The sequence below is a fragment of the Perca fluviatilis genome, chromosome 15 (genome assembly GCF_010015445.1).
Source record: "Perca fluviatilis chromosome 15, GENO_Pfluv_1.0, whole genome shotgun sequence".
Lineage (NCBI taxonomy): Eukaryota > Metazoa > Chordata > Actinopteri > Perciformes > Percidae > Perca > Perca fluviatilis.
In genome coordinates, this window is record NC_053126.1 from 28,824,738 (window position 1) to 28,851,570 (window position 26,833).

The following is a 26,833-nucleotide window of genomic DNA, read 5'->3' on the forward strand; positions in this document are numbered from 1 at the left end:
GCAAGGGCAGGAACACAGAGAGGGACGGCAACAACAACACACATCTGGAAGTGATTGTGGAGGGGGAGAGAGAGAGAGAGAGAGAGAGAGAGAGAGAGCGCGAGGTGCAGTTCTGGTGACAAAAGGGAACCAAAAAAGAAGAGGAAAAGCTTCCATATGGGAAATAACATTCAGTCAATCTGAAGTTCCGAATCGTGGAAGAGGACGAACTAATTGGTGGGGAAAAGCGGGGGAGACACACCAGTGAAAGAAGAACAAGAGGAAGAGAAGAAAAAAGGAAAGGGTTGGTTCTGGCTGGTTCAGGAGCCGAGGGGGGGAAAAGGAGATCTGATAAGGAAAAGTAAAAGGAGTTACCGGGAGAAGGGTTACAAAGACAAGATTTGGAAGAACTGAAATTCACCTTCAGGTAAAGACTATTTATTTTATTCTTATTTATTTATATAAAATGCACCAATAATAAATCTGGACACCGGAAACTTTAACAGTTTTATTAAGTAACGTGTTCAGAACTCAGCATGTTGAAATGATAACCACTGCATAACCACTACCATGTTGGTATATAGTTTACATGCATCAAAATGGAACTATACTGTATGTACAAAAATAATAGTAATACGAATTGTGCTGGTATAAGACATTGGGGAATTAATAGTGTATTTAGATACGTTTCTTCCAATAAAGACAGGCTTTCTGTCAGGACCATGGAAACCGGATGAGACCATAGCCAAACATTTACTACAGCAGTGGTGGCTGATGGGATACTGTGCTGTGTGAAGGTTCTTTCTGGTTTAGATGAATTACTGTAGCTAATCCCATCATGCCCTCTGACTATTCACATGCACTGGCGTGGAAAGGGACAAAGTGAGCGTGCTGTGTACGAGTTGGGAGTTTGCTGTGGTCGTGGGAAATCCCTTCGAGCAGTATAATTCGGTCCGCTGAGAGGAGAGGAGGGCGCTTCCTTCCTGTCAGCAGACCGACTTCCTGTGCGGGGTCCACTTAGTCAGGGACGAATCCCACTTACACTGAGAACGCTCGCACGTACACAAACACACAAACACACACACATGTACATTCATAAAGGGTTTTTAAAACAAGGTGATTGATGGGTGACGTTCAGAACTAGTGGACCAGCATCAGAGTTAGTCCTCCTCCTATCCATGGTGGCTGGAAAGTCACTTCTTCCTAACATGATTCCGTCCTTTGCGAAGAGAACAGGAATCTGAAGTCGTCAACTGTAGAAGTACCATGTGACTAACAGAGCAGGGAACACCACACACACACACACACACACACATATACACACACACCACGATTTATTATAAATGCCTTTGCCATGGTCCGATTTTACCCGCGAAGTCAGACCAGGGCCACGTTCAGCACATAGACTGTAAATATGAGATATATAGACATATAATTCTTTTGGTTACACTTTTTTACAACTTTTCTACATAAGACTGACATGACACTGTCATGAACGTGTCATAAAACATTATAAACAAGTCATAAACGTTTATGACATAACTCTTTTTTAGTAGGTGTCATTTGGTTTTGTCATGACACGTTATGGTTATGTTATGGTTAGGGTTTGGGTTAGGGTTCATGTGTCATGACTGTGTCATGACAGTGTCATGTGAGTGTCATGTATTCATGACAGTGTCATGTGAGTGTCATGTATTCATGACAGTGTCATGTCACTCTTATGTAGAAAACTTAAAGTAAAGTGTTACCATTCTTTTTTACAGTCTATGGTTCAGCCCATAGACTGTTACAGTCTATGGGCTGATTCCAGCAGCCGGTCTGGACTAAAGTGGTAATGTTTTTACCCCACCTGCTGTCATAAAGGTCTTTTCTTTCCAAGACCTTGCTCAGACAGAAACTTATTCGTTTCCAATTAGAGAATAAGGTAGTGTTGCATACGCTAACTTAGCCTACTTTGGATGTATCGGGAGCTAAACCAGGTATCACGGTCACTCTGCCACGAGCCAAAGCATTAAGAGATTGTTGTAGCAACCCATAGATATATCTATGGTAGCAACCAACGTAGTAATAACTTAGATTAATATGGCGCTTTTCATGAAACCCACGGACGCTTTACACAAGTACAGGTGGACAAGGGAAAAGATAAAAAGTAGGCCAACACGAACACGGACTGAAAAGAACAAAACGACCGCGCTAAACGGAAGGAGGACGTCATTTAATGTCGGCTACTGAAGTTATTTTATGAATGAAATAGTCACGTTACACACCTGAGGGCCAATTCAGGGTGGGTTTGGAATCATTTACAATCCCGTAATTGTCTCCACCTGCCCCAGTATAGGTCATAACTGCAGCAGATAACTTCTAAAATCAAATAAAAATACAATTGGGCCTATATAAAGAAATCTCCTGCTACCTTTTACCTGGCTGGACACAATAACACCGGCTCTTCAGGTGTTGCGCTGTAATCTGTGACCCGTCAGAATGTGTGACCGTAGAGCTGGGGCACGTTCAATCTCGTAACGGTGTGCACCGCGTAGACTGTTAATAGTCTCCGTGGTGCACCGTGTTGCCACGGTTTCCGCGTTGAACGACGACATGTTTTCCCATGGTTTGGTGGGCGTGTCTCTGGTTTATTGGCTGTGTCGCAGGTGATAGCCAATCAGCACCTAGACGTGTCTTTAAACTCGTGGTAATAAAAAAGGCAGAGCGCACCCAGCAGGGTGTTCAACACCCCCCCGTTTCAGTTTAAACAATCGTGTCGCTACGTTTTTTTTTCGGGGCTGAACCATTGACTGTAAAATTAATTTCAACAGTCTATTAATCAACACAGACTGAAAGTTACATATAGCCACTTTAAGGGGAAACAGTAAAGCATGTATTGGTTTATTTCAAACAGGGACAGTGTACAGTAAATGTATTGCACCAGATATATCACAATGTTAATTTCCATCTGTTGTCTCTGGGCGCGTATACAGCGCACGTGTACATAAAAATATAAACCGCCAACCCGATTAGCGGCCGACGGACAGTCTGGCGAGGTCGGTGACTCGAGTCGGTTCGGTGTGTTCCGTGCCGTCGTCAGCCGGAGGAGCCGTCGGCGTTCATTTTGGCCAATTTGACTTGTTGAATCGGCCAGTTGGCAGTCGGACTCAATGACCAATCTGATTGGTGGAGTGCTAGCCCCTGACTAGCGAATCGGTGCGCTCATGTTAAAACACTTACCGGAAATGACGAGCGGGATGAGCAGGATGAGCAGGATGAGCGGGATGAGCAGGATGAGCGGGATGAGCGGGATGAGCAGGATGAGCGGGATGAGCAGGATGAGCGGGATGAGCAGGATGAGCGGGATGAGCGTGACGAGCGCCCCTTCAAAATCTGACGAAAATCTTTCAAACTGACCTTCGTCGATCAAAAAAAACAAACAGACAGACTCAGCAACTGCACGGCCTGTTTCTCGCTTAAAATGTTTTCAGAAACACGTTTCGCTGAAATATTTTCGTAAAATACGAGATCGTATTCCGAATGAGCCGCCATGGTCGGCGGCTCATTCATGGTCGGCTTTAAAATTCGGGAGAAGCCAGACCCACGTGACGCGTTCGTCATTTTCATTTCTTGGGCGATAGTGATAGATACATTTTTTTTGGGCGATTTTTTTAGCGCAATAGTGGTGTGAGTTCATTTTAGTCCAGTGCTTTACAGTAAGAGCCTGTTTAAAGGCTCCGCCTGGCCTAGCATACTGCAGAATAAATCCATGTAACAGTGTCATACTGCATACTACTGATGTACACAGTATGCAGTACCTGTACTGCAACACAGTGCATAGTTGTGTTCGTTATGTAACCATAGTAACCCCCAACAGCTACTGGTGACATGAAGCGTTGTTTGAACATCTTCTCCTGCTCTGTGTCCCCCCCACCCCCCTGTCTCCCTGCAGGATGTCAGTGTCTCGGAGGTGTTTGTGCTGTGTCAAATATCTGATGTTCGTCTTTAACCTCATCTTCTGGGTTAGTATCTGCTCCGTCCCGAGCTGCTGTCATATGCCTTTATTCACTTCACATTTTCCAAAACGTACATGGGTGGTTGACGTGACATGGCCTTTTGGAGGTCCCAAGTGTCAAACAGAAGTAAAGAAATGTCTAATCTGCAATTAAATGTGGTTATATTGTTCAGAAAACGCTGTTTTATATTAACATAAAGACCATTCATGCCAGTCATATTCCTGTTTTTCACAATTTTCAGCCAAATAAGGTAAAGCTCATATGGCGTGACTGTCCCAAGCCCATTTCAAAAAGTTTGATTTTGAAGAAAACCAATAAAATTTATATATTTTCCCCTTATTTAAGTACATATTAATACCACACGTCTACGTGTAAGTCTGCTGTTTTAAAAGTCCAGGCATAATATTTTGAATCAGCCCTGAACAAAAAGATTTTGTCCCAAAATCGATATCATATGGTGTGACCCCAAAAACTTTTATTCAGCCTAAAACGTCAACCACCCACATACAGTCTGAGATTTGGCTGTGGCCTCTTACCAGTTATGTGCCTCACATGTATTAAAGAGTGGAGAGTTAAAGGTGCAATATGTATAGACTGACAGCTAGTGTTTAAAAGAGTTACTGCAGTCCAAATTCTAATGGTGCGTTCTTTTTGTCTTGTAATCGCGACTAGTAGCTCGGGCGTGACGTCACATCCGTGTCGAAAAACGAATAACCGCGGGGTTGTTGCATTCTTTTTGTCACACAATATTACGAGTCGGAGAAAAGATGGATTTTTGTAACATTTTTAGTAAAATTTAGCATTCTATTCACCCAGTTATTGACATATTGCACACATATATTTCACAGTTTGATACATGAAAATTACGTTTTGATTAACGTTAACGTTAGGCTACTGCTCTGCTTTCTGCTCAAGACTCGGCCAATTTCAGCTGCACAAGCTACAAAATAACTAATCAGGCGGTATTGAACTCCTAATAAGACTGTAGAGACATGCCTATAGGTAGCAGTATACAGCGCTATGTTTAACTCCTAATAAGACTGTAGCGACATGCCTATAGGTAGCAGTATACAGCGCTATGTTTAACTCCTAATAAGACTGTAGAGACATGCCTATAGGTAGCAGTATACAGCGCTATGTTTAACTCCTAATAAGACTGTAGAGACATGCCTATAGGTAGCAGTATACAGCGCTATGTTTAACTCCTAATAAGACTGTAGAGACATGCCTATAGGTAGCAGTATACAGGCTATGTTTAACTCCTAATAAGACTGTAGAGACATGCCTATAGGTAGCAGTATACAGTGCTATGTTTAACTCCTAATAAGACTGTAGAGACATGCCTATAGGTAGCAGTATACAGCGCTATGTTTAACTCCTAAAAAGACTGTAGCGACATGCCTATAGGTAGCAGTATACAGCGCTATGTTTAACTCCTAATAAGACTGTAGAGACATGTCTATAGGTAGCAGTATACAGTGCTATGTTTAACTCCTAATAAGACTGTAGAGACATGCCTATAGGTAGCAGTATACAGTGCTATGTTTAACTCCTAATAAGACTGTAGAGACATGCCTATAGGTAGCAGTATACAGTGCTATGTTTAACTCCTAATAAGACTGTAGCGACATGCCTATAGGTAGCAGTATACAGCGCTATGTTTAACTCCTAATAAGACTGTAGCGACATGCCTATAGGTAGCAGTATACAGCGCTATGTTTAACTCCTAATAAGACTGTAGCGACATGCCTATAGGTAGCAGTATACAGCGCTATGTGTACGACTTCTTCATTTGGTTACAACAAAGACAAAAGTGCTTAAAATTGTAGAAAACCACAATGTCTCTGAGTTCAGACGACTTGACGAGTCGTAAATACGACCTCGGGGGCGTTCTTTTTGCAACTTCCGGGTCGTAACTCCGGAAAACGACTCGTAAAACGACTTCGGTGGACAAAAAGAACGCACCATAAATACTGGAGAGAGTCGTCCCCACCCTTCGACCCCTCCTCCCCAGACTCGAAGTTCACAGAGGTTGCCAGGTTGAGACCGCAGCATCCAACAACAATGTTGCTAGACGCTAGTCTCACACAGCCAGACATTACTCCACAGCACAGCGGAGTAGCTAACGTTAGATGCTAGTCTCACATAGCCAGACATTACTCCACAGCACAGCGGAGTAGCTAACGTTAGATGCTAGTCTCACATAGCCAGACATTACTCCACAGCACAGCGGAGTAGCTAACGTTAGATGCTAGTCTCACATAGCCAGACATTACTCCACAGCACAGCGGAGTAGCTAACGTTAGATGCTGGCTATGTTGACAGTCATAGAAGCCCGTGCTAACGCGGAGCTCTGTACCCGACTGACAGATACATCTTTTTCGTCTTAGTAGCAACCGCTAAAAACACAACAACCTCGCCGCCCTCTCCACCCGATCAGACAGACATACTTCCTAAGTGAAGTTTAGCGGAGAAAAGGTGACTGTGAGTCGGGTACAGAGCACCGCGAGGTCCATTCAGAGGCCGTTACAGATCGATTTAGCCGTCAAAAAGAGAGCGTCATGCAGTGACGACACCCAACGACTAGTTAAGAATATAACAAAGATGGTGCTTTATAGCAAAGCGCTCCCTGGGACACGAACACCCGTTTAACTGGGTGAAAGTCTTGTGTTCTCCCCTTAACTTCTTAAAAGCCCTGTGTTTTTAAACCCTTATGTCCCTCCCACTCTGCCACTATAAGCTGTGTGTTGCGTTGTGATGAAAGCTGTTTCTGACGCCGGCTTGACGTTAGTGTTTCCTGTGAAGCTAGGAGGATGCGGCTTGTTTGGCATCGGAGTCTGGTTGTCCTTCACGCAGGCCGAGTTCTCCTCCCTCCCCCTGTCCTTCCCGTCGCTCTCAGCCGCCAATCTGCTGCTGGTCGCCGGCGGCATCACCATGGTGACGGGCTTCCTGGGCTGTCTGGGAGCTCTCAAAGAGCAGCGCTGCCTGCTGTTCATGGTGAGAGATGATCTGAGCGCAATCACATTCCAGGAGCGTATATATATCTATATATTTTGGATAGAATAGAACAACGTAATGTCCTTTTGCTTAATAAAACACATCACATTCATTATTAATTTCACTTGTTTTTACTCTCAACAAATTGTGTATCCAAATACAAAACACATTTTCTATGGGCTCTTAAAGGTGCTGTAGGTAGGATTGGGAAGATCCAGGACTTAACCAAAAAATTTTAACATCGACAACTTCTCAGTCCCTCCCCCCTTTCTGTTAAAGCCCAAAACAGTCTCCTAAGCCCCTTCCCCCACAAGGGAGAATGAATGTGTGTGCCTGAGCAGTGATTGACATGCAGTTAGACACCCCCCCTGGCCCTGATTGGTGCATCTGAACAGGGAGTGTTGGATTTTTGAAAATCGCACTACAGGCTGTACACGGTTTACAGATAACAGAAACAGAACAGAAAGTGCAATACACAATTTATATAGCGAATTCAATATGGTTCTACTTCTATACTGGCCTCAAAGTTTTCCACAAAGTACACAGTTGCCATACAATGTGTGTTTAAAGTAGATATCCATTCACCAAATGGAACGGCAGCGATTGGTTGAACAGGCAGCAAACTTTGAGCAAAGTGACAGTACTCTGATCCAATAGGAAATCTAATCTGTCAGATTGACAGCACTCTAGCCCAGTGGATTGGGGGGGCCACCAGGGAGGTGGGCAGTTGGGATCACGCAGGTGTGTGTACACACTGACGTCTTCTCTGCTCTGCAGTTCTTTGTGATCCTGCTGCTCCTGGTCCTGACAGAAGTCACCCTCGTGTTGGTGATACAGATCTTCCACGACAAGGTGAGCCCTCCGTGTACCAACGCAACGCACACATGACACACACACACACACGCTCCAACCAGAACAGTCAGGAATGGGTGCGCTTTCTTTCTTTCTCTTTGTCAGCTGGATTCCAAAGCACAAGGTGAATTGAAGGAAGGGATGAAGATTTATGAATCCGAACCTGGACTGAAGCAATCCTGGGACAATGTCCAGAAAATGGTGAGCGCTGTCGGCAGACGACGCATGGCTTGTTATGTTGCTTCGATATGAGACAGAAGACTGCAGTTGAGTGGCATTACTTTAATCTGTTTGTTTTTTTTATCTTCCTGTCTCTCTTTTTTTGTCCCAGTTCAAATGCTGTGGAGTAACTAACAAAACGGACTGGTATGATGTGCTGAATGGAACGCTGCCCTCCTCCTGCTGCTCTGTGGGGACAGAGCAGTGTGTGGACGGATGGAGTGAGGTTGGTTGGCTTGGATTGGGTTATATATATATAATTTCTTTCTATGTATCAAATATAGTATTTGTGGCAAAGTTGCTCCCATTATTTTCCAATTACTAGTGGCTCCTGCTTCAAAGCAAGGGTGGTAGAATTATTCTCTATTAAAGAACAGCTATCAACAAATATAATATACAAATAAAAGCAGTGTAAAGCAGTGATGGCTGCTGGTCTGGGATCTGTGCTGTACTCGGCACTCGATCTGGCTCTTATTGGTATCCACACCTGGGACACGATGTGAGCTGGTTTAGTAGTGTTTATCTGTATTTGAACCCACAGCTACATGTCAGGTGTTCAGTAAAACAGAGCCATAAGGGCCCTGGGAGGGGTGCACGTGCATAGCTTTCCCAACAGTCACCCGGGAGCGTGTGTGTGTGTGTGTGTGTGTGTGTGTTTCAACGCAGCAATAACTGGCTTCAAACTATTCTATTCTTCTAATGGCTCAATGTGTATTTACTCTTCAATACTCTTCTGGATAGTACACTTTTTGTTCCTAGCCACTATGTTGTAGGTTTTACAGAAAAGCAGAATGATTATTGTTAAAGGTCCCATGACATGCTGCTTTTTGGATGCTTTTATATAGGCCTTAGTGGTCCCCTAATACTGTATCTGAAGTCTCTTTTATATAGACCTTAGTGGTCCCCTAATACTGTATCTGAAGTCTCTTTTATATAGACCTTAGTGGTCCCCTAATACTGTATCTGAAGTCTCTTTTATCTAGACCTTAGTGGTCCCCTAATACTGTATCTGAAGTCTCTTTTATATAGACCTTAGTGGTCCCCTAATACTGTATCTGAAGTCTCTTTTATATAGACCTTTGTGGTCCCCTAATACTGTATCTGAAGTCTCTTTTATATAGACCTTAGTGGTCCCCTAATACTGTATCTGAAGTCTCTTTTATATACACCTTAGTGGTCCCCTAATACTGTATCTGAAGTCTCTTTTATATAGACCTTAGTGGTCCCCTAATACTGTATCTGAAGTCTCTTTTATATAGGCCTTAGTGGTCCCCTAATACTGTATCTGAAGTCTCTTTTATATAGACCTTAGTGGTCCCCTAATACTGTATCTGAAGTCTCTTTTATATAGACCTTAGTGGTCCCCTAATACTGTATCTGAAGTCTCTTTTATATAGACCTTAGTGGTCCCCTAATACTGTATCTGAAGTCTCTTTTATATAGACCTTAGTGGTCCCCTAATACTGTATCTGAAGTCTCTTTTATATAGACCTTAGTGGTCCCCTAAGCCACTAGAGCCAGTCCCACAATGAGCTTTCCTTAGGATGTGCCATTTCTGTGTCTGTAGCTTTAAATGCTATTGAGGAGGAGAGAGTGGGGGCAAGGTGGAGGGTGGGGGTGTGGCCTTGACCAACTGCCACTTTGCTCGTTTGCAAGTGATGATGTCGCTCTCTCATGGGTGGGCCAAATTCTCTGGGCGGGCAAAGCAGAGAAAGGGGAGGTAACCTTTCCCCTTATGACATCATAAAGGGAAGATTCCAGATCGGCCCATCTGAGCTTTCATTTCCTCAAAGGCAGAGCAGGATACCCAGGGCTCGGTTTACACCTATCACCATTTCTAGCCACTGGGGGACCATAGGCAGGCTGGGGGGGGGGAACTCATATTAATGTTAAAAAACCTCATAAAGTGAAATGCCATGGGACCTTTAAAAGAAAAAGTTACACTACACAGTATGATCACTGACTCAAACAAGGTGTCTGCAAGTTGAATTTCACGCAGCACTGAAATGCACTCCGACCTAAAGCTGGCTGAAAATCTCCACGGCGACACAACGTGTCAGCAGGGAATGTAAACCACGTGATTTGTAGAACCTAATGTACTGAAATATGCAGGAACAGTCCGGCGTGGGCCTTTTCAGTCAGAGAACTTCGATGGGACTGTAAGAGAAAACTTAGGAAAGAAAGATTCCTCCCATTCCTCATGTGTGAAAAACAATATACAAGATACCCTCACCCGTCTGGAACAGATTCAGATTCAGTTATGAAAGAATTAGGAAGTTTAAAATATCTCGTACGCAGCATTTAGGTCAGACTTCTCAGGAAGTGTTTTTAGGTTTGAGTCTGGGGAACACGATGACATTAACAGAAACGGGAGCAGTCAGGCCGTCAGACGCACGTATCCACATTCTGTTGAACACAGTTTTGGGGAAGCATTTTTAGGCCTTCTTCATTCCCTCTAACAGATGAGATGTCTGAGCTGAGTGGAGCTGTGTTCCCAGGTCAGCGTCGGTGTTGCTGATAGGAACGATGGCCAGAACAAGTCCTGGCAAACAAAGAAAGTTGTCAAACTAGATTCGAGGATCTTTGAAATCCAGCTCCTCAGTGTGTTCGGGGTCACTTTTGATTTGTCCCTTATGGAACTCTGTGAGCGTTGTCATTCAGATGGCTGTGCCTGCCCTCCCTCACCCTGCCTCTGTCTGTCCCTGTCTGTCTCTGTCTGTCACTGTCTGTCCCTGTCTGTCCCTGTCACTGTCTGTCTGTCCCTGTCACTGTCTGTCTCTGTCTGTCCCTGTCTGTCTCTGTCTATCACTGTCTGTCCCTGTCACTGTCTGTCTCTGTCTGTCACTGTGTCTGTCTGTCACTGTCTGCCGTCTGTCACTGTGTCTGTCTCTGTCTGTCACTGTCTCTGTCACTGTCTGACTCTGTCTCTGTCTGTCACTGTCTCTGTCTCTGTCTGTCAATGTCTCTGTCTGTCACTGTCTGCCTCTGTCTGTCACTGTCTCTCTCTGTCTGTCACTGTCTGCCTCTGTCTCTGTCTGTCACTGTCTGCCTCTGTCTGTCACTGTCTCTGTCACTGTCTCTCTCTGTCTGTCACTGTCTGCCTCTGTCTGTCACTGTCTCTGTCACTGTCTCTCTCTGTCTGTCACTGTCTGCCTCTGCCTCTGTCTGTCACTGTCTCTGTCACTGTCTCTCTCTGTCTGTCACTGTCTGCCTCTGTCTCTGTCTGTCACTGTCTGCGGTCTGTCACTGTGTCTGTCTGCCCCTGTCTGTCACTGTCTCTGTCTCTGTCACTGTCTGCCTCTGTCTCTCTCTGTCTGTCACTGTCTCTTTCTGCCTCTGTCTGTCTGTCACTGTCTGTCTCTGTTTGTCTCTCTGAGTGTGTCTCTGTGACTGTGTGTATGTCTCGTCTCTGTGTCTGTGTCTCGTGTCTGTCTCTGTGTCTTTGTGACTGTGTCTGTCTGTCTCTGTGTCTGTGTCTCTGTCTGTCTCGTGTCTGTCTCTGTCTGCGTCTGTCTCTGTGTGTCCTCTGCAGCCGTGCTATCAGAAGGCCAGGCGGTGGCTGCTGGACAACATCCCCTCAGTGCTGGTGTTTGGAGGCTGTATTGGTGTTGTGCAGGTCAGTTGAAACCCTCTCTGACCTCAACATGTGTTTCCCCATTTCCCGGGCTCCATAAAGCCTCGGCAACCAGCACAATATGAAAAAAAAATCACATTGTTTTTAAGCTGTCAAAAATAACGGATGTAGGTTCTGTGTCTGAACAGTGAAGCCAGTGCTTTGCAAATGATGGTCCCGTTTATTTTAAATAATCGACGATAAAGCAGGGGATGCTTTAGGACCTGTCAATCAGGACAGAGGCTTAGCAATGCTAACCACTTTGACCCTCTCGCTGTGTCTTTTCACACAAACGAGCTGCACTGTAACCCTACAGGACAAATGTTCAGCGTCACTTAGCGTCCACTAAAAGTTCAGTTTTTTTTTTTCTCCAACTGACAGGCTCAGATTATTATTCTAAATGTCTGACAACATCATGGAAAGGATCCCTACAGAGATAGACCTTTTAGTTAAACAGGAAGATCCTCGTTTAACGTGAAACAGCCCCGAAATCACCATTGTCCTCAGAGTTACAGTACCGCAGCAGGGCCAAATTATTGTTCAAATGTCTTTTGAAAAGTTAGTTTTGACAAAACTGTCTAGGTAAAACAAGTATTGCAGTTTTTTATTTACAGATAATTCTCCTAAAACGCAGAACACCTCGAAATGATCATCGATCAAAGACAACGCAGTAGCCATCTGTGAACAATAAAGTCTACACGATGTGACTTTGCACTTTTATTATAGTGCGTAATCTTTTTATTGTTTTTTGGAAGAAACAACTCGCACATTCGAAACTTCTTCTGCGCAGGTGCGTTCGGAAGACGACATCAACTTGGAAACGAAAAGGAACAAATCCCGAAAAGGAACACATTTTTAAGATCGTGGTGCACAATAAAAGCCGCCGGAGCTGTTTTTTTGAATTTGATCCGGTTTGAAATAGCCATTTCCACCACAGAATGTCGAACTCGTCAGAGCGCCTTTGTCTGAGACACAGGAGCTGACAGACTAAATGCATTTATCAACAGCGACTTGAATAATAATAATAATAATAATAATAATAATAATAATGAGCTTTTTCCCCCCCCTGTTATCTGTCAGATCTTGGCCCTGGTGTTCTCCATGCTGATGTACTGTCAGATTCTGTGCGCGGAGAAGCACGTGGACTGACTGCAGACCAGCCGGTTCCCCTGGCTCCCATGGCTGAGTGCTGATCCCGGACTCCTCTGGGATCCCAACACACCTCCACCCAGACTGGTGCTCCACAGGGGGGGGGGGGGGGGACCTTTTAAATGCCCAAACACTACTGTAACACTACGGAACTCATCAGCGGGCACGGTGGACAGTGCGCTAGTACCAGACCACATTAGATGTGATCACAGTTTAACACGCTTTATGTCCCATCAGTAAGGTTCACTGTACCACTAGGATCCATCAGCCTCCAGACTACAACACCCTTAATGCATTGCTCCTGGAGAGTAACCTGAGGGATACAGCTTTTTACGTAGCACTTAGTTCACTTTGTTAACCATCATAAAGCCTTGTACTTTTCTTCCTATCCTGCGCGCTCATTATTAACCATGCAGTGAAATGTCCAGTGGCTGTACAGTGCTCTCCTTTTTCTCTAATCATCACAGCAGTTATTTTCAAAAATATCCCTATGGTAACGCTTATTCTTTAATTGTCCAAATTTAGCACACGAGTTTTAACGCTGTCTCTTTTTATACTGTAACATTTTGTGTTATAGCAAAAAGCAGTAAGATCATATTCCACTATGTATTATTGAGACTGAGGCGGCTTTTAGTGCATGCTTGGATTTCAGAGTCAAGTCCGAAGCTTATTTTTTCTTATTAAATAAAACTGTTTAAAAAAAACAACATATACGTTTTGCCTCTCCTAAGACTCTAAACCTGCTACCAGAACTGGCTTGTTGAATACATGTGAGGTGAGAAATAGAGCATGCCTTTATAGAGTTATGCTTTGTTTATATAGTCAGACATGTGGCGCGTCCACCTGTGAACTGGTGTGGTCCATGTTGGACTGAGCTGTATTCATTCTTAAGGAAGGAAATAGGCCTATGTCACACTTCCTGCTTCTGGAACACAGAGTAGGGAATTGCAACTTCCGGTCAACAGTGCCTTTCTCCATGAGGATTTAGATTATCAGCCATAATGTCTAAACCAGGGGTCACCAACCTTTTTGAAACTGAGAGCTACTTCATGGGTATTGAGTCATACGAAGGGCTACCAGTTTGATACACTCTTCTGAAATAACTAATTTGCTCAGTTTGCCTTTAGTTATATATGATCATTAATGATTTCTCACAATAATTATCAACAATGACTTAACAAGGTGGGAAACAGATAATATCAATATTCAATTTTCATTTTTAGAACAGGCCTGAGGGCTACTCATGTGGTCCTTAGGGGCTACCTGGTGCTCGTGGGCACCGTGTTGGTGACCCCTGGTCTACACCATCCGAGGTAGACTGACCCCGAGCTACGTGGTTGTGAAACGAAGGTTTCTGCTCCTGGAGAAGCTAGAAGTCTGTACGAAATCAACCTTGTTTTAAGAAAAAACATGTTTTATCCGCGATCTAACTCGCTTTTACCATAGAAATGTTTACCGTACCCGCGAAACCGCGAACGGCTAAAGCGAGCTTCTGCCATTGAAGTCTACGATAGTTTGTGTACACGGTCTTGTACCTTTTGCCTTTATCAAAATGTTTTTTTACTCGGAGAGTGTTCATTTGCAATCCGAACCACGTCGTCGTCGGTGACTTCAGGCAGGTAGCGGAGAGACCTGGTCCAGCGGTATCTATCGGGCTCCGCCGGTGTAAAAAGCTAACCGGAAGAACCGTATCCCCACTCAGAGACCTTCTTCCGGTCTTCAATTGTTGCGTGGCGTAGGCCTATTGTGACATCAGATGACGGCCATTTGAAAAATGTACAGTTCTTGAAAAGAAAATCACAAATTCTTTTAAAAATATATATTTCATTTTCATTAGACAAAAAAAAGAAAGTGACATCTTCAATCAAATTAACAAACCTACACAAAAAAAAAAATAGACAGACTATACAGAGATAGATTCAATGTTTCTGCCTATATCATAAAAAGGAAATTAAAAGCATGTATACAAAACCACGCATTTCTAACAATGTGTTAACAAATACTGTTAACACACTGGAGATCTGCCCTTGTCTAATCCTCAGGCCCGGGGGGAATAGAGCTGGGCCATATGGAGAAAATCAGATATGGCGATATTCTTGTCCTAATACCTCGATGTCGATATTGTGGCGATATTCTAGGGTTGGCAACTGGTGCTTTACCAAAATATCTTCACAATGAGACTTTAGATAAATAATCTTCAGTAATGTAGATTTAATGACTAAGTGGGTAAAGGTTAAAAAAAAAAAATAGAATAGCTGGAACAGTCTGGTGACAGAAAATGACATCACTTTACTGTAATGCTGCCTTTAAAACCAGGAAAAGACAACACTTATGCCATGTTACGATATTACGATATCCCAAATCTAAGACGATATCTAGTCTCATATCACGATATCGATATTATATCGAAATACTGCCCAGCCCTACCGGGGAACCATCCCAGATATTTAAGAAACCCACACACACACTATCATCCTCTGTGTACAGTACGTCAGTGCAGAGCTCATAGCTAACAGCGCTAAACGCTTCCGTAATAAGTTAACTTGTAAATACACAGCAGACGCTCAACGTCACGTACAGTACGTTCTGTCCTTCCTACTAGTGTCGTATTAATGGCTTCACAACAACCAATGTTCAGGCGTTGGGGGGGGGGGGAGGTTTGGGTCGGCTACTACATCTGAATCTGGCCTGTCGGCTGTCAGAGAAACCAGGGTCAGTTCACCCCAGAGTTTGGAGCCTGGAGATTGGCCATGTCTTTGATAAGTTGATCTGAGCCCAGCCGTGGCGTTGCCGTTTCGGTTCCTCACGTCTGCTCCCCTCATTCCCCTTCCAGCCGCCCGTCACCCTTTGAGATTAGGGTGTAATAAACGGATTTAAGTAGCAAAAAGGACACTTTATTCACCCCTGGGTGGAATCGGTCATTGAATATGGCCATTCCTGTACATCCCATCCCTGGTGCCCCGCACTACACTGTACCCAGCTCTTTGTGCCAACTGTATCCGAAGTGTATCACCGAGCCGGGTCCCGTTTTTTGGGTCATAAACAAACAGGGTCTCATGCTGCTCCTTGAATCTGTCAGACGGCCTGGGCATCGGCTCTTACTGACTGAGGATCCGGAATCCCTCCATTTAAATATTCACGTTATTCGCGTCTTCGTGTAAATCACCCTTCTACATCCCCACGAATGTTTGTTTCCTTCCGGTTTTAAACCCACAGGGTCTCAGGAGGGGGGATGGGGGGAGTCAGAGGGATAACTTTGGAACGATTTTACATAAAAAGAATTGGGCTTATTTGACCTGAGGATAATATAGAGGTGATATATAGTTTTATCCTGTGGGGGCTCTCTGTTGATGCTCGTGTGATTGATATACAGTAGACTGGCATTTGTTCGAGGTAGAAAAAAGGAAAGTAAAAGATCAAATTCATTTTTTGAAGTGCATTGGACTATCACGTAATGAAAGAGTTAAGTGATTTTATACAGAGTTTATAAAGATGGTGATGAGAAACCTGACACAGGGTTCCATGTGTGGGAGGGTTGTTGCATGTTAGGGGAGAGCATGACTGTCTAAAATAGCGTCTTCTTCTTCTTCTTCTTCTTCTTCTTCTTCTTCTTCTGACCATGTGAAACTAATAGCCCCTGGTGGAAGAACTGCATGGTGTCAGTTTATCATAAATCACGGTGGCCTGTGGAATCTGGTCCCAGTCCAGGTGAGGCTCCGTGGGAAAGCGTGATGTCATCGTCCAGAGCTAGGCGTTGAACCGTGAACCGTAAGCTCTGGGACCTCAGTCGTACTCTAGAGTCTCCTCCGACTGTACCACATTCTCCTACAGAGGAAACAGGCGGTTGGGTGACAAGTTTAACAAAGGGAAAAAAAAGTTTAAAGCTGCAATATGTAATATATGTACTGTATTAAATCCAAAAAATGACCACAATGTGTCATCAGATATTAAGGAAACGTGCTAAGTTGAATACTATTTTCGGTTTTCTGATAACAATGCTAATATCAGGATTTTCTCCCTTTTGAAATGCTCCGTTCCGTGACGGAATGTCTGTTTGTGTTTTGGCCTGTGTGTTGGTATGAGGTGCGATCGCCGCCCAGTGCATGCTGGGTAGATTTGTGTCCGACTTGATCCCGACTTGCTCTGACGTCACGCGTCAGACGTGGGCAACGATAACCTCACGAGATCGAGGCGGCCGCAGGTTCTGAGACGCAGGCAGCGCCGTTGCTCGACGTCGACTGCAAGACCCAGGGCATGCTGGGAAAACGCCTGGCTCTCAGCTGATTGGTTCAGAATCGACTCAACATGATGACGTTTTAGGTCAACTTTTTATTGTTTTTGAATCAGAGGGATTTTAAATGCTATTTGTCTGATTGAAAGGCTTCTTCTGTACAGAACGCATGTTGTGGTGCTGACAGTGACGTTTATTCAGTCAGAGAGACTAGATCTGATCAGATTACAGCTCATCTACAGTCTCTCGTTACTAACATCAGCAACAGATCGCATGTAGAGCATTTAGACAGCTACTCTGTCATCAGAAAAACAACTGGAGACTGTGTACAAGCTGATGTATATGGGTCTGATAACATTTTATTAAATCGGGAATCGGACCTAACAGGATGTGAGTGTTTCTGTGACTTCCTGTTCAGACTGGAAGCGGCTGGGAACTGTCCCACTTTACCGCTGCTTTTTGGCGAGGACGCAGTCCATCTCCAACAAGCCTATTAACTGTCTATTTTAACAGCCAGGCCGGGTTGCCAGATATACCTGTAAACACGTAAACCCAGCGCGCTACAGCTGTAGTACAGCCATGGAACTAATGGGATCAGTGGAGACATATTCTACCCGACCTAAAAAAAAACTGGCATGTTTGCGTGACCAGAGACGTAACAAACCCCTGGTAAATATTGGAGATGTATTTGAAAGATGGAGAGACAGCTTAGAGCCCAAAAGGACGCCGAGTTGGCTGATTTCCTCCTGAACAGGTAAGCATTAGCTTCAGGCTAACTCTCTCCAGTATTTAGAATTTGGACTGCAGTAACTATTTTAAACGCTAGCTGTCAGTATTACATATTGCACCTTTAAAATATACTTTTAACGTGTCTTTATCTGCACATCTGTGAGGCCCTAGTCTGGATCAACGACAGTACATTTCCAGGATAACTGCCGCTGGATGTCCCTCCGCTTCCTCTCTCTGTGTATTGTGTTCTCAAACTCCGAGCTAGCTAAGAGCCAATGAGGTTTAACCATGTATCCAGCTAATTTAAATAGCCCACGTTACTGTATTGTGTCAACAGTTAACTTCATTTAATTATTGTATGTGGCGCTTTCTTTTGAACAAGTTCCTTCCTGAGACTATTTAGCAGAGCCGCTGCCGCTGCGTCCGGAGCTTAGCGCCGCCCAACACCATTGTGAGACCCTTAGATTAGTAAATGAAACTGGTATCAGGGGATTTCATATGAGCACAATCAGTGCTGTAGAGATGAATTTACCATGTGATTGTTTGGATTTTTAGGAGGATAATGCACATCAGATTTGACATTCGGTCATTATTAGAATACGGGGGATCTATTTAAGAGATGTCTTTAATTCGAGTTAAAAAACGATTTTTTTAAAATCTCTCACCCATCCTCCATGGCTCTTGACCCAGGGGGCGAAGGTCTCCATGTAGTACTCTGCGTAGCCTTGCATGCGCTGGGCTCCGGTGGCTGTCACTATCCGTCGTGACACCTCCATGCTGACCGCCATGCGGCGCAGCGTTGGACTGGCCCTGGGAGGCAGGGCTGGAGCCTCAGACGCCTGACTGCTGCTGAAAGTGTCTATAAGCTGGGCGAAGGATGCATAGGAGAGACGCGCCAGGCTGGAGCGCAGGAAGGGGTCTGCCTCGATCTGTGAAGAGATACACGCATTAGCAATAGTCTAAGGTAGCGCCTAGCGCGTGCAAATGGATCTGCAAGTGAAGAAAGCTTACACTGCTTGTCAAAGGGGACATATTCCGCTCGCTTTCAGGTTCATACTTGTATTTGTGTTCCTACTAGAACATGTTTACATGCTTTAATGGCTGCTGCTCCTGTATTCAACCTCTGTATGAGAAGCTCTGTTTGTAGCGCCTGTCTCTTTAAAAAAAAATAAAGAAGAAGCCCAGTCTGCTCTGATTGGTCAGCGTTTCCGGGTATTTTGCATCTGTGCTCTCGGCCTCTCTGTACCGTCTGTCATTGCAGCCGGGGAACGATGGGAGTATAACAGACCTTTCTACTGTGGAACCTTCTGAACCAAAAAACGACACAAGCGGACGCGTTCCAGCAGGAATGGGATCTGAAGCCAAGACTACAGCTTTCCCTGATGTTAGCATGTAGCTACGTGTAGCACTGCAGTAGCGTGCCTGGAGCGGATATACCACATATAAAACACTGGCTCGCTATGACATCATACGGAGCCGTTCCGGTGTGCACGGTCTGAAGCCTCACAGGGATTACTTATACATACGTTTACCGCATTAATTCAAGTTTTGGCCACGTTTAACATTAACATCTGACATTGTAACAATAAATATATACAATATGACAGAAAATAAGGAGAAGCATAGGCTAATAGGTCCCGCTCTAAACTTAGTTGGACTCACACGCGCCATCGGTTTGTGTAAAGCGTCACAGAGCGGCTCTAAGTTGACTGCGGTGTACTGATGTTCCTTCACAGAATTTGAGAGGTCACAAATCCCTAAACTCAAAGTCTTCTCTCGACACTAAGAGCTGCCAACGGATAATGCACATTCCACCCCTGATGATGAGCCCCTTCCAACCTTAGCGTTGATAGAATCTCCCTCCAAAGACAGCACCTGAGCAAGCTGCCGCACCACTGCTTCTTTCTCACACACTGCTGAAAGAGAAGAAGCAACAACAGTCCGTGACAGTGGTTCTTAAAGCTCTCAGTCCATGTCTCTGTACTCGAGGCTAGTTTCAGAATGTATTGTTCAATTGTGTTAACATTGTGGTCGTGCTGCATTCATGTGGTGTTGGAATAATCGGGGGAAAAAATGAGTTCCTGTGATGTGCTGCAGCAGACGTGTCGCATTCTTCGGCGCTGGGTGAAACACGAGAGCAGAGGGAATGAATGATCGTTTTGAGTTTTCAGCTCTTTGCTCACACCGCTGCAGAATGAACAGAGGGCGAGCACTGTGGCGTTCTTTTTACTCTTACTTGAGTAGATCTTTCAGTCCCTCCAGAAAAACGTGATTATATATCTTCTTTTTTTTAAATACGCCGCACTTTCGCTGCATTAATTGCTGATTTTCGCTCAAAATATGCGGGGCTTGCGTGATTTCAAAATCCCCGCATTTTCGTTGCAAAAAAGTCACATGTATCTTAGCAGAAAGTTGAAAAATGTTGCGTTTACGTCACACAAGAGCAGCCATTTTCCCCTGTTGCCGTGGGAACGTTATGAAGTGACGTAATTACGCGACGTGAACATCATCGAAAAGCAGGGTGTTGGGGGGGAATCACTTTTTCTTTCTCTTTTTCATCAAACCGCAGTTTTTGCAAGTTCCCTGCAATTTCATCGCATAAAATTGCATAAATATCCCGCATATTCCGTCGCATTTTTTAAGAAAAAGTGCCGCATAATCAAGGACTTTTGCTCGCAACAATCACAAAAAAACTCAGCATTTTTCTGGAAGGACTGATCTTTAAGAGAAAAATCAATCATTTTACTGGCTTCCATTTGGATGCATTCATCACGCAAGTGGCGGCTGTGAACACTGGTCTGGAGTCGGTACATCGTGTGTGTGTGTGTGTGTGTGTGTGTGTGTGTGTGTGTGTGTGTGTGTGTGTGTGTGTGTTTGATTACCTGGTGACAGCTGGGGTGTGGGGCTCTGTTTCTTTAGACTGGTGGACTTCTGGGCGATCTTTTCCAGCCTCTGTGCTACTTCATCATAGAACTCAGGAGGGTGGTCTGCATCAACACCAAGCACAAGCATCTCAGATCAAAACTCTACTTCTCCTTCCAACTCTCTACTGTAGTCACGTCAGCGAGCGTCCTGTGTCTATGTTGAATGTCTAAGAGTTCTTTGTTTGTCAGTCCACTTCAATATATGGCCTTGCAGACAGACGGACTCACAGCGAAGATTCCAACATTTACATTTGAACTTTAGGCTGAGCTGCGAAATGCATGAACAGCTGTTGAAGCTAAGCTGGTGCGTGTGGTTTCTAGCGCAATGGAGGAGCTTACTGGGAGAGGGGAGGGCCGGGCTGGGCTCTGCTCCTCTAGAGATGGACAGCGCGTCAGGCCGCGGAGGGTGAGCTCCAGGCCCCTCTTTGGCCTTCTCTTTCTCCAACTTCAACTTGAAGAAGCTGGAGATCCTTCTTCTGATCTTCTTCTGGCTCAGCTTCTTCTGCTGCTTCTTCTCGCTGTCATCGTCTTCTGATGTGGAGGAGGGGGATATGACATCATACTGCGGGAACAGGTTCGGCTCAATATTAGGCTGCAGGCTGTGTTGTGAACATTATATTACAGTGATATGCTTTGACTACAGCATATTACCACATTCACCACTAGTCTCCTCCCGGTTATGTGGGAAGACAATCCCTTTAACATTCTACCGATAGGGCATGAGAAATGTATACTAAGTATATATTCGATACATTAGACAGATCAGGTCATGAGGTATGAATACAATACAATACATACAATACTTCTAGAGAGAAATGGAAGTCACTCTAGGTAAAGGCTGAAATGTTCCACAGAGCAAAGTACCAAAATAATGTGAGCTGTGTGTGTGTGTGTGTGTGGGGGTGTGTGTGTGTGTGTGTGTGTGTGTGTGTGTGGGGTGTGTGGGGGGTGTGTGGGGGTGTGTGGGGGTGTCAATGAAACGGACCATTTGTGTGACGTCTTGTTGTGTTCTTTAACCCCCCTCAACGTAGCACAAGTTGACTTTATATTTCACAGTTCCTGTTTTACGTCAGCTGGTTTTCCAGTACTCGACGTTTCCGAGCGCACTTGAAGGCAGCTTTCATTTCCCGGAGAAAGAGGGAAAGAAAAAGAGACAGAGGGAGCGGGGACAGCTGTTCCACACACTCCCGGGCAGTTCAGTGCTTCAGTGTGTGTTTCGGTGTTTTAAAAGTCTCTTGTGGCAGCGATAGAGGCAGTGATGTTTTCCTGTTTCCTGTACGGGACACTCACGCCACCTCAAAACCTGACACAGGAGTTTCAAGCTGTGGTAATGCCCACTGAGTCTGTGGATAGCTGTGGCTAGAACGCTAACTTTACTGTTGCTTAGCCTGTTTGCTGTGTTAGCCTGTATGCTTAGCTGCTGGTAACTTAAATGCTTAAATGGCAATTACCTTAATATACTGCATATATACTGTATATACTGTACATACGTATATAGAGGTTAGTCTGTAGTTTGGGAAATCAGGAAGTGATGCAGCAGTAACGTTGGATGGCTAGCACAAAGTGTGAAGCGCTTGGTGATGATAACCCCTGGGCCTGCATTAGGCTCCTCCTTTACGTTTTGATGTTTTAATTAATTAAATAAACTAAATGGTATGTCATTTAAATAAACTATGAGTTTGGTGATTTCAAAAACAAAGAAATAGAAAGAGGTTTTATAACTTATTCACACTGACACAAAGACAGACACACACGTGACGTCAGACTTCTGGACTTTTTTCTGCTAATAAACGTTTAAACTAACATTTTGATATGCCTCAAGTGTTTTATATTTATGGATCTTACCGTAAGCGTTGATTTAAGATGCTAAATTGATCAAACAGGGGTCTGTGGAACAGCCTACCGATGAGCCCCCACCGCCAGAGCGACTGCTGCTCATGGGACCTGTTTTTATCGAGACAGAGTGCCTAACAAAAAGAACACGTCCTTACTTCTGTCTGGTCCCTGAGTTGAGGCACTTTAGCCTTACTGTCCTTGTCCAGTGAGCCTTTCGGGTCTTTGGCAGGACGCCGTGCGCTGTTATGACGAGGCAGCTGCTTTATGAAGTCCTTGAATCCAGTCTTCCTCTCATCTGCTGAGCTGCCAGCTTTAGCCGGGGGATCCCAGCCATCCTTAGCTTTGGTTTGTTTCTTGGAGCTGGCGTGGAAAGGATTCAAGTTTAGTGAACAACGCGGAGAAAGCTTTTGGTTGCATCACATCATTGCATGGCTGAACATTTGTTGTTTGTTTTGCCTGCTGTTCACACCAGCAATGTGTGACTTTCCCCCTGCACAGAGGAAGCACACAGGGTTGCCCTCTTTCTCTCCTCCTACCCAATTTTTTTTCTCTAATTTTTTTTTTTTTTTTTTTTTTTTTTTTTTTTTTTTTTTTATTTTTTTTTTTTTTTTTCTTCTTTTTTTTTTTTTACCCTCTTTCTCTCCTCTCCTGCCTAAACCTCTTTCTCTCCTCCTACCATAACCCTCTTTCCCTCCTACCCTAAACCTTCTTCTCTCCTACCATAACCCTCTTTCCCTCCTACCATAACCATCTTTCCCTCCTACCCTAAACCTCTTTCCCTCCTACCATAACCCTCTTTCTCTCCTACCCTAACCCTCTTTCCCTCTTACTGTAACCCTAACCCCAAACCTTTTGGTATAAACTGCATTGGATTCCTCAGTCTCTTTCTAAAGAAGAAGAAGGAGGACAAGGACTTGTTCACTTGGCCACTAGAGGCGCTGCTTTCCAGCTGCAGTTCATTCAGAGACTGCTGTTTGGCCCTAAAGACTTGGTGTGGAGACCACTGGCTCACTTGGTTCTGCAACAGTCTAGGGGTTTTTCAGGACTACATGACTCACTGTTCCTCATGGATTTAAAGACTCTGAAGTTCCAGACTTTGCAGAGCGACCCCTGATACTGGCTGCTGCAGGAGCCAGTGGTGAACAGAGTCCCTGCTGGGTTCAGGTTCAGCCATCACGGAAAGGTGTTCTGCAAAGCATGGGTGCCGAACACTTGGTTCTGTAGTGACAATGCAACTGCTCTAGCAGCTGGTCTGGGAGTGATATCTGTGAGGAACACCTTCTCTTGGATGAATCCAGTGTTGGTTTGATTGTGTCCTAAACAGGTGATTATTTTTATTGTTAAGGTATGTGTCCCAGTTTTGATAAATATGCTGGTTCTTTTGTAGATGTAAAAACTGCACTTATTTAAACCTGAAAGAGGCAAAAGGTAATGCCCTAAAAATGATGGTTAGGGGTCTAAACAGGGGGGTTAACACACCTTGGCGACGTCACCTGCGTTTGGGAGATGATGTCAGACCTGCTTGGAGGGGTTTGGATAAACCACCATTAACAATGAAGGTAGCTGGATTACAGTGGAGAGTTTTACACGGGACAGGAGCAGTTTTTTAGCCTAGAAATCTAGATGCACCCTAGAGGCAGCAAATGTAATGCCAATCACATTGTGTATAGAGTCGGTGGGCTGGCTTATGGCTGCTGCTGCTGCTGGAGAACAGCGGTCTTTGGAATCGGCTTTGGCCGCGACTCTGGAAGACTTGGAGTTCAGCTTTTCTTTAAGAAAAGAACAAAGAACGGCACTGAAGTCATTCTTAAAAAAGGAAGATGTGTTCGGAAAAAGTTGAATCTATCACCTAGCTCCGCTACCTTCTTCGTTGCTCTGGTTGGTTGTAGCGCTATCCTATTGCGTGCAGAGAGAATTTGAAAGGGTCTGGCTTGTCAGGCTATCAGTTTTTTTGTTTTTCTTTCTGTCCAAGTGTAAGTGATGAAGAACCATTGTTCATGTTGCTGGAGAGATTTTTCATTATGGTTTTCTTTGTACACGCAAATGTTCACTCATGAACTTTATCTTAGATGGCTGTGTAAGTGAGCAGGAGGAGGAAGGTGGGTGGCTCAGTAGACATTGATGAAAAGTTACTGTTTACTCGGATGATGAAAGCCAGAATAAGAACTGATTTGAATTATTACAAAGAAAAGAAGAGCGTAGATCAGTTCGGTGTGATTTGGGCCTATGGTGATGTGTTGTGCTCTGTAAAAAGAGACCAACTTATTATTTCTCAGTAGTTGATGTCATTTGTTGATCTTTTTGAGTGTTGTATGTATGTATTCATTGGTATGTGCCTTTGGAGGGGGGGGGGGGGTTGTTGAGTCTCTGTAAATGGTGGTGTGCTCTAGACCTACTCTATCTGTAAAGTGTCCTGAGACAACTCCTGTTAGGATTTGACACTATGTATATAAAGTTGAATTGAATGGAAGAGCAGACTGGGGGAGTGACATCACCTGTACTTGTTGTGATCGATGTAGGCCCCTCCCACTGTGCCAGGCCTCTCTTTCAGCGGGGTGGAAAGGGCCCGATGGAGGAAAGCTTGGAGGACGAGATGAGTCTCCGCCTTGATCTCCAGCAGAGAGATGGAAGAGACGGAGGAAGAGCGGCCCGCCGGCTCTGACATCACTAACAAGACGGGGAAACAGAAAGGCATTCTCTTATTCTGTTGTTTACCTGAGAACCATCCTCAAAATACATCCATACATACAGCACGACGGCCCAGGTGTACTTAGTCATTAGTTCGCTGCAGTTTAGGGATCAAGAACAGAACAAGTGACATTTTGTGTGCTCGTCTTCCATTTCCTAGTATGTGTAGACAGACCCAGCAGCCAGCCGTGTTACATTAAAAAACACAAGAGTGAAACCCGGCTAATCCACACACAGTACCAACAGGAAGTGATGTGTGGTCAATGTCACAGCCTAGGACATGGGTTTCATTATGGGAAATGAAAGTGGTCTTATAAGTTAGTTACATATTATGTACAATTTATGACATTAATGCATGTATTATTATATATATAAATCTATATATACAATTACAATCAGTCACACAATTACACAATGTAATTGCCTGCCTGTAGACCACAGCACTGAATCTTCTTGCACATTAATCTCAGGCAAAAATGTTAAAAAAAATAAAAAATAAATGATTGTCTCCATTATAAATGCACAACGAGAGGACCTTTTATGAATGACCACGTGATTTGTTGCCCTGGAGCTATAGTAACCCTTGGTTCATTCCAGACAATCGTCGTCTTCGCTCATATAACTTAAAACACAGTGTTGATGTATTGAGACAAGACGGCTTGTAAAGACAACATTAGCTACGTGATATTAACTATTAATGACGTTAAAAGTGGATATTGTTACAATACTTATTTTCATACAAATAAAGTGCTGACGTTAAGGACAGCTTGGTCACGTTCTCATTCAGATAAAAGCACTCCGAGTGGTAGAGGAAGTTGGAACCATCGAAACATTACTTTTAGCTAACTATTTCAACCATTTCGGCTAGCCATTAGCATCTATAGGCTACTTTTAGCTGTGTCAGACCTGGACCTGTCTGGGGAGGTAATGAGGCGGGACGGGAACATGAACCCGCCCGGCTCGGCCCGGGACAGGACGGAGGTAGACTCCCCTCCGCCTGTATGCTGACATGACTGGCTCGGTTTTTTAAAGCCCGTCCTGCTGGAACTACAGAGACAGAGGGGACCCGGTTCTCCCAGACAGAGAGGGAACCGGACTGAAAGTGGAAATCAAAGATATAATCAATCTCCGGAGGGACTAAACTTTCCAACCTTCAACGGAGTGAGTTCATATCGATTTCCCAAAACATTTCAGTGACTTTAATGAGATGGAAGTGAAAGAGAGATGGGAGTAAACTTGTCTTCGTACCTGTGTTTGTGTGTTCCCGTGAAATTGTCCCGTTCGTGTGTGTGTGCGCGAAGCTGCCCCGCACTGGGACGGCTGGCAGCCCGCGGGGAGGAGCCACGGACGGCGGCGAGACTGGATTAGCCACAAGTTTAGCATTCATCACATTCAGAAGGATTTCAATCTCTGACAAGGAGCACTTCTATTATTAGTATTGTTAGGTTATAAAAAGTTAAAACTATGCTTACGTTTTGAAAACAATGTACTTTTGGTTATATGCAGTTTGCAGGTAGATCTAATCAAATACACCAATCAGCATTTGACTGCCTCACCCAAAACCTAGCTTCTAAAGAATTAATCAGGTCATGTCTTCCATTTAGCATACTGTAGGAGA

General features: G+C 44.4%; 2 protein-coding genes across 2 annotated transcripts; one reads left to right on the plus strand and one right to left on the minus strand.

Moving 5' to 3' along the window:
• The first annotated feature begins 46 nt into the window (after positions 1-46).
• On the plus strand, positions 47-13,514 carry tspan4b (tetraspanin 4b). Its single transcript, XM_039825930.1, has 8 exons — positions 47-406; positions 3,914-3,983; positions 6,783-6,974; positions 7,752-7,826; positions 7,932-8,027; positions 8,158-8,271; positions 11,578-11,661; positions 12,739-13,514. Exons 2-8 carry the CDS (start codon positions 3,915-3,917, stop codon positions 12,805-12,807), a joined length of 699 nt encoding a protein of 232 aa, XP_039681864.1. The 5' UTR covers positions 47-406; position 3,914; the 3' UTR covers positions 12,808-13,514.
• Positions 13,515-15,119: 1,605 nt separating this feature from the next.
• Positions 15,120-26,538, minus strand: bcl2l12 (BCL2 like 12). Its single transcript, XM_039825932.1, has 8 exons — positions 26,464-26,538; positions 25,023-25,194; positions 22,683-22,887; positions 21,031-21,253; positions 20,650-20,754; positions 19,607-19,683; positions 18,433-18,696; positions 15,120-16,632 (listed from the first exon to the last, which is right to left on the minus strand). The coding sequence occupies exons 2-8, from the start codon at positions 25,190-25,192 to the stop codon at positions 16,591-16,593; spliced, it is 1,086 nt and encodes a 361-aa protein (XP_039681866.1). The 5' UTR covers positions 25,193-25,194; positions 26,464-26,538; the 3' UTR covers positions 15,120-16,590.
• Positions 26,539-26,833: the final 295 nt, after the last annotated feature.